Source organism: Glandiceps talaboti, chromosome 17 (assembly GCF_964340395.1).
Source record: "Glandiceps talaboti chromosome 17, keGlaTala1.1, whole genome shotgun sequence".
NCBI classification, from domain to species: Eukaryota; Metazoa; Hemichordata; class Enteropneusta; family Spengelidae; genus Glandiceps; species Glandiceps talaboti.
Genome location: NC_135565.1, coordinates 4889142 through 4901028, shown reverse-complemented (window position 1 = coordinate 4901028; position 11887 = coordinate 4889142). Strand labels below are relative to the sequence as shown.

Below are 11887 nucleotides of genomic sequence, written 5' to 3'. Positions count from 1 at the left end.
TGTTATAGTCTACCGTACGTTTTACTTTAATTTTTATTTTTATTCTGTAATTTTGACTTGCTGATGAAGCGTATTAAATACATTCGAAAACAAATACTTTCAGTTTTGTCAGAGTATCTTCTCTGTAATTTTGACTTGCCTGTGATGAAGCGTAATAAATAAATTCTTAACTGCATATTTCTATTATAAGAGAGGAGTACAGAGAGGTTTATTTGATACACGTTAGAACGCGTACGTGTACGGGAGCATTATCGTGCAGGAGTACACTTAATGACGCGTACAGCGTTGTTAGTTACCCTTCAAAACACAAACGTAAAACACAGTCCGTCTACACGGCACTAAAAATCCTACCTGAGGTAGGATTCAGGATAGGCTGAAGCCCGTGTAGACGCAAACGCGTCCTGAAACCGTCCTGAAACTGTCCTGACTTAGGACACCTTTGAGAGGTTTCCTGAAACCCTCCTAACTTCGTCCTATGTACTGTCAGGACGGAACGCGCGACATCTACGCTGTAACCTTCCTATACGTGTAGACACAAATCTATCCTACCCCAGGTAGGACTTGGGACTGCCTCAGGTAGGACGACCTACGTGTAGATGGGGCTAGTGTCATTGGAATGTGCACGCGCGCGTTGGCATCTTCTGTCTAGAAGGCCAAACACATGACTTTGTTTTCTAATTTGATACATACTTCAAGTATAACTACTGATTGATGATGTAGCTTTTAGTTTTAATAAGACATTTGCATAATGAAAGCATTTCAGTAATTAGGCTATATCCTAAAAATGCACTCATCAAATTCAATTCTATTGTGTACATATTTCAAACACAACTAATCGCATATGTTCAACAATACTGATTAGGAACGAATATCTAACGACTTTGCCCTTACGGAAGTCATTTGGTTTAAATCTGGTTTCTGTTTACTCTGAAGATCCCGAAATGTGGAATATCGAACAAGTGGCATTATGGATGCAATTGAGAACGAGAGATTTATCGATAGAAGACACATTCAGTGCGACTGTCTTGGAATTCAATGTTGATGGTGCTACTCTTTGTCAAATGAATGAAGATGATTTTATGCAACGATTTTCAATCCGCAATAGTGCTGATATTATATACTCGTGTCTTCAGTATTGGAAAAAGGGTAAGTTGAACACCAATTCAAATATTCACACACCCCATCCCATTCCCCACCCGCACCCTACCCCCATCCCCACCACTTGTAGCATATATAACTGCCGACATCAGAGCGTAGACGGGCGGAATATGTTACAAACAGGGAAACTAAAAAAATGAATTGGATTAATAATACTTGGCTCAGCATGTTGGAACATAACAGCAGGGACTTGTATTACACGCTTTGGTAAAAACAGCAACGAGGCCATAAAACTTCTTATCAAATGATGGAATGGAATGCAAGTCTCCATCCAACCCCCAACCTCACATCCACCCATTTTAACATATATGTTACTGTCATACGTGTTGGTTAGTTTACTGTAAACTTTGTCGGCTATTGGAATAAACTTTTCAATGAGAAACAAGTTTTAAGAAAAATGTATTTTTGTTACAATGAGGTAATATGGTAACAATACAGTCCCTGAAAAAAAATATAACAGACGTTTCGACCTCGGGTTCAATATCTGTGTATATCTGTGTAAATGCTTTATCAGCATTGGAATTGGAGGAACCAAACAACTACCCACAAAACAAACTCTCGAAAGCGTGAATGTTACACTATGTGGTAAATGATGGCTTATACTATTCGGCGAAACGAAACGAAACGAAACGAAACGAAACGAAACGCAACGAAACGAAACGAAACGAAACGAAACAAAATGAAATTAGGTAACCGAAGACAATAATCGTGCAGGTGAGGTAGGTACAAATACCCCACCATTTGAAATTACAATTGCCTCATTTTCTTTTGTTTTGTTTTCGTTTCATTTCATTTCACCGAATATCATAAGCCTGTAATGATGTAAATTGTTTATTTATTCCACGTGGCTCAAATGTCAGGGGGCGGAATATTATTTCCGCATCCACTATTTCTCGTGAGACTTCACAAATTTCACAATTTTTAATTTTTTTTTTTTTTTTTTTTTTTTTTTACAATTTTCGCGATTTTATTATTTTTTCTCGCTTATATAAACAAAAGATTAGAAAAACTAGTTGAAGTTCAGTAACCGGAACCAAACAGTTCTCTTAGGCCTGGTCTTCACCCATATTGAACTTAGAAAATGTACAGAACTAAATTATAAATATTCAATGTTTCAACTTTTGTTTTCATTGAGGGCGCCTCTCTCTCTACTCCTTTCTTATCTCCCTCCTCCCTCATCACAATGCATTTTTTTCTTTTCTTTCTAGCTTCAAAGTCAGAGTGAGAAGACTGGAATCCGATACTTGGAATCTTCAAGAATTCAAGATGATAACTCCTACATACACTAGCCTTGTTTTTGCATTTCACATACGTTTACAGCGAATTTCACAATATCGTGCAGCTTTTCTGTTTGATACAACCATTCAGCCAACAACAAACAGGACATGCTACACTTTAAGGTTGAATGAGTATAGTTTGTTGCTACATTTTGTCTAAGTGAAATGAACTACACATGCCACCATACAGACATCAAATGAACACGGCAAAGGACATTTTACGCGACTTTCATCGGGTGTTTGATACTAAGAAAAACATTGGCCGTTTAAATATTTAGACTAAATGTACCAAAAAATGCAATCTTGCTATTGAAGTGTGGTATATGCAGTTTCTTATTGGTTTACACAGCCCTATAACTTCCACTGATATAAACCAACTGACGAACACGTCACCTGAACCTACATCATCACATACACTCGTTGTTTTTGTGTCAGTTATATTAATTTTACCTAGTTTTGTCACTGCATGAAGTATTTCCTTAGCTTCAATTAAAGCAAACGCATCGTTTTTTTTTTCGTGAGTTGTATCACACACAATTTATTCTGTATTACTGGGGAAATTTCTTTTGAAATGCAACATTTAAATTATATATCTACGTCACCGATCCGAATCAATATGAACTGTCACACAGTAAAACGTATTACAGCATTTTCCTCAGAGATTTTGCGAATGTTTTGAACATTCAGTATGTCACAAAAGGTTTTCATAATTTCGCCAAGAAATGGTTGTGACTATTAAAAATACAGATATCAGGAGACCATTCATCTGCAACCGTTGGGGTTGGCCAGTGGGGTAATTAGGGGCTGAAGGAAGAGAGTTGACATTGGAAAACTTTACCATGAAGGTAACAAGAATCCATTATAAGTAGAGCTCCTAAGGAGCATAAACAAATGTATGTCTGTTTTAAGATTAATTATTGGTATTTGTAAACTACAAAAAAGTAGTAGCACTAACATTAAGTAAAAATAATAAAGGAATTTTGCAAAAAAAATACTCAGTTAACGAATTTTTTTATGTGGTTATGTAGAATGTTACGTGAGTGATAAAATGAGCAATATGTAAAAAACATACCGAGTTCGTTCACCTTTACGATACAATTTAAATGTTTGATCTGATCAAAGAAATTGTCGACAACTCTCAGTAATCGTGTCACGAATTGACGTGGACAACGCCCTCTACGCTAAGGAACGATACCACTCGTGCACCTTTGTGTCAATATAGACGATACTGTTTTGTGTAACGAGTTTGACTGGGAAACAATATATACAGTGGGTACTGATATATAAGATAGGTGGATATAAACAGAGATAGGTGGATGAATGGATGGATGGATGAATGACTGGAGAGAGAGAGAGAGAGAGAGAGAGAGAGAGAGAGAGAGAGAGAGAGAGAACACACATATAGACATACACAGCGAGATGGCTAGATAATCTCAAATTGTAGTCAACCTTAGTTAACTTCACAATTTCATATGGCATCCTTATTAGTTCGCATTACAATCTCACAGTCCTCGGAGCTTCGCATCGCTAAAAGGGTTGTTTTGTATGTACCGATATATCTACTGCATATTAAACTGTACTGGAATATCCTTGTAATGTGCGCCCTCATCCATCACATTGGGCTAACCATTCGTTCACGTGTGATTGCGAAGCCCGGAGCTCGAGAGTATAAGTTCCGGGGGGAAAACACAAAAATAACCATCCTAGTCTAGTTCCTATACAGTATCGTTACCATTTATACCTCCACTCACATTGGTTTAGTTGGAAACCACGTTGACATCCAGACTGTAACCCTCTATACTTCAGTGATCGAAGACAACAGGGGAGACGACGAGTCGGAACCCTGCAGCGTATATATCCAGAGCTACTGTAGAGCCAATCATGCACATGCAAATGACATCTGCCCTACATTCACACTTCCTCTAAAGTACTAAATAAAAAGAACAGAAACTGCCATAAATAGTAGACAAAATGTCTCGACCGTAATACACTTTCTCTTTTTTTTAGGGGGGGGGGGGAGGTTGGGGGTGGGGGTGAGGGAGCTTCAGTAGGTATTTATGTTGTTATGCCTTGTATATGTGTAAAGTGTATTTTATGAGTTTAAATATCTTTTAGTGAATACCTGTACATGTGTCTGCATTTGCCTGCCTAAGGTTATCTGTATTTGTGGATTTGAAAAAAAAACACAAGTGTGTAAGCAAGTCAGATTTGATTGATCTGTTTACTCTTCTTTCCAGTCTTGTTGTACGTTGTTTATGGTCAGACGTCCATGAAAGTGCACGTAAAAGTTCAGAGGTTAACATGACAGGGGCTTGACCGATAATATTATATTTTATGTAATGTCATCAAGGCCTTATTTTCTTCACCATTTAAGGTAAAACATGTCATATAAAACTCGATAGAGCAGAGATTACGTCATCAGGCCATATATTCGTGTACAACCACACGGTAGCTCATAAATCGATCAAAAAATCTTTACAAATGTGAGTTTTCGTTGAAATATTACTGCTTGGACATGCCGAAAAGGGGAGTACCAATTGACAGCTAGTGAACATATAGACACAATAATGTATTATTTCTTTACAGCAGAAGAATTTAAGTTGTTTATAATCCTCTGTTAGCCCTGTCTGTCTCTTGTAAACTTGAACGCGATGTATAAATTTTAATACAATTATTGCATGTGTCTGTTTGTTTAGGCACGTCAACCCAACTCGTGCGTAGTATATTGTTGTACATGCAGTGTGCAAACCGTGTTGTGATGTATGGTTATTTTTTTTTTGTCTGGCAAAGTTATTACAGAGACACTTCTCTGTCATTAAAGCACATTCTGCAAAAGACAGACATGTAGAACCTGAAACGATAATATATCTTACTATTATGGTTCTACTTAGTGCTGAAGTTATTTAAAGGCATGCAGGTCAGGGGTCACTGCTGATCGTGGTAATGGGTATCAACACATATAACAAGTTACTCATTGCATCAGAAAATCGTGTCATTTAATAATATGCGGAATGTGTTCGTCACTCAAATGCAAATGCAAATGCAAAATGCATAAACGGCTCAAATCATGGAAAGTTAGTACAATTACAAGGTGAAGTTGAAGTTGAAAGCAAAACAGACCAGGTACAGAAATATGAGATAAGTTAACATTTGGCTGAGAACTGAGTTCATACGGACAAATAATAACATAAAATAAACTAAGCAAGACACACAGTAAACGAGCTTATCAAAATGACACCCCTGTGGTTTGACTCCCGGGCAAATAAGCACGCGTACAGTCACCTTGGCACACCAGGGGCACCCTTCTAATCTTATCAGCCACCGCCCGGATAAGAGTTGACCCCAGTAGCGACCTATCCACTACAAATAAATGTCAGTGCCCTAGGTGTGTTAAATAACATTATTGCAATGAATGTGTTTATGGTTGTACAGATTATATAAAGTAATCGATCTAGGATAAAACTGTCAGTGTTTAATTACTTAAAGCTATAAACATGAATTATTTCCGAGTTTTCACATATTTTGGCACAGGGCTGTGGTAACATCTATGATGTGGGTCTATGATGCTTATCAATTTTGTACATAGTGGAATGATGGATGTGACTCTTATCTGCTGTGTCTGTAATGTTGTTGGTAGAAACATTCGGTGTATTTGCTTAGTCACGCGAGTAGAGAGCAACTCTAATAAGAATTATAATAGGTGATTATTTATTCACCTGATCATAATTTGTTTGGCCGTGGCACTGTGTTCACTGACAGTCATCTACGATAAACTGTTAAATGATTATAAACACACTTGTTTGTATCTCTTAGCTTCAAATGAATGAATGAATGAATGAATGAATGAATCAATCAATCAATCAATCAATCAATCAATCAATCAATCAATCAATCAATCAATCAATCAATCAATCAATCACGTTTAGTTTGAAAGTTAGCGAAGCATGACATACCTGTATACAATATCAAATCTGTAAACAATACAACTTTTTGGGATTTGCGGCTCATAGTGTAACATCAAACAACATTATATTGCTTGCAATAAACAAATAAAATATATTTTAATTACAAAACTCCCCAAATTTGAATCATAAAGAGGGTGACTATTTTAAGCAATTTGAAATTTTGATTGTATTCTAGATATTATTTCGACTTCCATCTGTTATCATGATTTTAAAAAAAATGGTAAATAGAAGAAGAGTAAGGATGATGAGAATCACATGACAACGAAATTAAGTCTCAGGTTTTGTCACAAGGTACAGTGAGCAATCTATTACATGTTCGCTGCACCCTGTGGTTTTGTGTAAACTGTCACTTACAGACAAACTGAGATATCTCACAGTTACTGTGAATTCAAAGTTCTGAAACCACCGACTGCGATCGGAAGCTTAAATTTAAATCTCCTGATAACAACAGTTACTGTAGGATTACGATCAGAATGGCAGCTTCTATTGTTTGCAGACCATCACAGTTTTACCACAGAGATGTCACATGTCGCAACTTTTTATGTAAACGTCACAAGTAAGTGTTTTAATGTCAGTGATTTTGGTCGTGATATCACACCTCAGTTCGTGAACAACACAGTTTTGTGTTTAGAAGTCACACATAACTCTGTTGATGTCACAGCTTTGTTAAATGTGTTGATGTTGAGGCTCTACCCTGCAATTCCGGTTAAAAATGAACTACATACTAGGGGAAACTATATCGTTTGAACGTTCCTATTCTTGGTGAGGAGTTTCATTTTGACGTTTTAAAAATTCTTTCACACAAAAGCTTACTACTACACAAAAACACACACGCACAAATACACTCATCAGAAATCAAAGTTGCCCAAAGATTGACGTTGATTTTCTAAGCTGGCCATCCTTAACTGCAACAAGAATTAAGAGCATTTCCTTACTAGCTACATGTCCAGCAGGGTAAGTTCTGTGAATCATGCTAACAAAAACAGGGTATGGCGTCAGTGGTAACCCTCCACACTCCCACACACATTGAGCTGTTTTATTCATTAACGAAAGAGTTACGATCTAACTCCATTCTTCTAGGCCAAATGTCATTTGCGAATACGACGTCAACGGTTATATTAACGCGTCAATTGAATATAAATAACACAACCATCGGTGGTGATCTGAATTCAGAATTCAATTCGTGTGTTAAAAAGCTCTTAATTCCTGACTAAGATTAGGGTTGCTAGATAAGAAAGTCAACAACACGTCTATGGGCTAACATCAAACCAAATAGATGACAATATTTCAATAAAACAAAACAATTCATTAAAAACTACACTTAGTTCTCTAAAATGGATTTAAATGCAAACACGTATATCTGTACAATTCAAATTCTCTCCATTGAGAGGTTGGATGACAAAAATTAAATCAACTCTTCTAATAGGTTTTACCACAATCTCTGTCTGTATTTATATACATATAATAATCTACATAATAACGTAAGGGTGTCATTTTTTCTCCCCACTTTTCTTGCCGTTTGCATACTTTTGAATGTAATTCGGATTTATTTTGTAATGAAGCCTCCTTCTGGACTCCATGAAGATACCTTTCTTCCCATAATGCCTCAGAGCCCGCGCCATCTTGGAATACGTCATTTCCATCTTGTTGCCCTTCATTTGACCCCATCTCCGTGCTACGATATCCTTATGATTCGATATGAATTTGAAGAGGCCTTCCTCTCTTTTCACCCACACCACACCCTTGGACATTTCAGGGTCATCTAGACTCGCAAGGAGAAATCTCCAAAGTATGGGCTGGATTCTCTTCTCTGCAAAAAAGCGGAGAATAAAAATCAACAATTTGACAATACGAACAGAAGTACTGAAAACCATGCTTGGTCTGAACACCTCCAACAACGGTCGGCGTATATACCCTGATGTGCTACATATAACGGCGCCATTAACGATCAGAAAGTTAATAGGTGGAGAAAATCGAAACATTTATCACTATAGGTCAACTGATTGTACACTGATTATGCTCATCATGCCGGTTTCCTTGTACATATATCACCTAAACACTACTCAGCAGTAGCCATAACCCCTTGAGTGCTTGTACCAAATTATGCTTGATTTTTGAGAAGTCGGTGATGCATTTAGACAGGTAGACATACATACATACATACATACATACATACATACATACATACATACCTACCTACCTACCTACCTACCTACCTACCTACCTACCTACCTACCTACCTACATACGTACGTACGTACGTACTTGCGTGCGTGCGTACGCACGCACACACACACACACACACACACACACACACACACACACACGTGCGTACGTGCGTGCGTGCATGCATGCATGCATGCATACATACATACATACATACATACATACATACATACATACATACATACATACATACATACATACATACATATAGACACACACAATGCAAACAGACTGACTGAAAAGTTGTGACTACAGGGTGATTCCATATACCAATTGTGTGGAATAGTTCAAATATGTACTGTACATCTCCGAGTTTATGATTAGCCCAAAACTTCCATGTTTTGAAGATTAAACTGACCAAATAAGGAGGAAGGGCTAGTTGCTGCAACTATATTCTTTTACCAGTATTCAAACTATTCTGTTTGAAAAGCTTATCTGTACCACGTGCCTGCTCTTCGGTAATGCACAATACCAGAGATATCTCTAACAGATAAATACATGGACTTCCTCAATCTAGGCGTGCGACCTCGCCACTAGGTTTTATTGACGCTATATCAATTAGGCATGGCGATTTGACCTGTTACCTCACATGCCTCCCTGGTTGACCCCTACGTCTTACCGATTATGACAATTAAACTTTGTTGAGGGATTGATTAATCAACTATGATGTCATAATCAAATGGGGTTCATGGCTAGAAACTTAAAACAAAAGTATGCACATGTTAAATGCCAACTAACCTTGAGTGATTCAATTTTGCCATACTTTATTGTTAATCACTAACAGGGCAGGAGTAGGTGACTAATTATAACGCTTAGCAACCACATTACAAAGTCGTAAATGCGTGAGATATTTCATGCGTTTATGTCTGAATGGATTTCCATCCTATGATCAAATAGTACACACAGACTAAAGCACTAAGTCTTCTTATTTTGTATCATCTTTCTGCTACTGTCTGTCTCTAACTCTTTCTGTCACTGTTTGTCTCTCTACCTTTCTTCTCCCTGTCTCTCTGTCTTGGTCTACCTTTCTCTGTCTCTCTCTACCCCTCGCTATATATTTCTTTCGGTGTCTGTTTATGTGTCTGTCAGTGTGCCTGCCTGTTTATTTGCCCATCTGTCTGTCTGTCTGTCTGTCTGTCTGTCTGTCTGTCTGCCTTCCTTCCTGTCTGTCTGTCTGTCTGTCTGTCTGTCTGTCTGTCTCTCTCTCTCTCTGCTTGTGTCTCTCTGTCTCTGTCTGGCTGTCTGTCTGTTTGTCTCTTTCTGTCTCTCTCTGTCTATGTCTGTCTGTCTGCTTGTGTCTCTCTGTCTCTGTCTGTCTGTCTGTCTGTCTGTCTGTCTGTCTGTCTCTCTCTCTCTCTCTCTCTCTCTCTCTCTCTCTCTCTCTCTCTCTCTCTCTCTCTCGCTTACTTCTCTCAATTGCTTACTTTTCTCAAAACCTGGAGGTTTTGGTTTTGGTGGTCGACCTCGTTTTCGTTTTATCGGCTGCACAGGAATAGTAGTACTTGGCACACTATCTCTTGAAACGGGCACTTCCGGAGGTGTTGAACTTGAACTCTTTTCACATGATAGAGCTTTGGAAGGCATGTCTGCTTTCTGCTCCTGAAATGCACTTATTACCAGTGGTCCGGGGAATGCAGCCTCTTGAGTCTTTGGAACAGTCCGATGCTGAACCTCGGCAATTAATGAATGGGTGTTTTTGTAAACTTGAGTTGTTTTTACAGTATTCATATTGTCATGTCCCTTGGGGAAACAATTTTCCTGGGTCGCGTTTTGTGCAGCAACAAGACTACTGAAACGGCAAGGTGTTGGGGGCGCTGTGTGTTCCTGTTTCATTACCGCCATTTTGGAAGTCGCGGTTGATACTGGCAACACGTATTGATTTGTTTCCGCCATGATATTGGGAATTGTACTCACAGCAGATGCAGCATACCGAGTGTTTGCAGTACTTGAATTCACTTTTACTGTTGGTAAAATATATCTTGTACCCATAGCACTGGGAATCATTGGTACTGTACTAGGAACATGCCTCATGTCCGCCATACTGGAAGGCATTGTTTGCAAAGATGAGGCATTTGGAGTTGCAATTACTACAGGCGGAAAGTACTGATTTGATTTGGTTAGAGTTGTTGTTGCAGTCACAGCAGACGACACATGTTGACTACTAATCATCAAATTTGGAGTAATTGTTAATGCGCTTGAAACGGGGGATTGTTTATTTTCCGTGCTCCTGTTAGCAGTTTTGCTCAAATCAAGAGGTTTTGGTTCTTCTTCTGTTACCAATTCCTGTTTGATGTATGTGTTGTTTCGTGTGTTTTCTAAATGTGCTTGACACCCAATTGGTTCGGTACATGTGCGCGTTACAACAGGCTGGAAAGATCCCTGAAATATATGCAGATATGTGTCATTATTTATTAATTGCAATTATAAGGCGAATTAATTACCTTAATCTAACTATTAGGCACATGAAAAGCATGATCCTCTGACAACATCATTATATGTTTGTAAACCAAAAACAGGATGGTCTAAAAGATTCATTACAATCCAGATGGGGAACAAGATCTCCATCACCTATGAACGTCTAATCAATTCGCTCTTTTCTCATGAGTATTTTTTCCAAAGTGTCACCTGTAGCATCCATATTTTAAAATATCCTGCTAACAAGCAGATGATGCAAGCAAACAGACAGACGGACAGCCAGCAATCCAGTGGGCCAGGCTAATGACACATACATGAGTGAACACATAACCTCCATCAAACTTATATTTGAACAGGCAGAAAGCCAGCTAGGCAGTCAGCCAGACAGACAGTCAGCCAGTCAGCCAGACAGACAGGCAGGCAGGCAGACAGACAGGTAGAAAGACAGACAGACAGACAGACAGACAGACAGACAGACAGACAGACAGACAGACAGATATCAACCAGCAGTCACCAGTATTCAACAGCTGGCTGGACGTAATATTCACACCATTCCAGGACAAGAGCACTAATATGCATAACTGTAGCTATTGTCTTCAGTATCTACTATTTAATTTGTAACATATTTTGGCTGAGTCTCTTCGAAATATTTGGGTTAGAACTGTATGGTTCACGGTATTATTAATAGAAAGAACCCGTATATATATATATATATATATATATATATATATATATATATATAGTTTCATTCTTCTTTCGCCAAGTAGAGTGCTCAATCACCTTGGAGAACATATCATACATAAAATAATTCATTTTATGTATATATATATATATATATATATATATA

At 38.1% G+C, this 11887-nt stretch overlaps 1 protein-coding gene across 1 annotated transcript in view; it reads right to left on the bottom strand.

Moving 5' to 3' along the window:
- Positions 1–5350: 5350 nt before the first annotated feature.
- LOC144448442 (uncharacterized) overlaps positions 5351–11887 on the bottom strand; it is a 21249-nt gene continuing 14712 nt past the window's right edge. The window contains exons 5-6 of the mRNA XM_078138693.1: positions 10050–11004; positions 5351–8210 (exon numbers count right to left, since the gene is read on the bottom strand). Coding sequence (XP_077994819.1) covers positions 7891–8210; positions 10050–11004 — 1275 coding nt within the window. The 3' untranslated portion in view covers positions 5351–7890. The remainder of the gene's footprint in view (positions 8211–10049; positions 11005–11887) is intronic.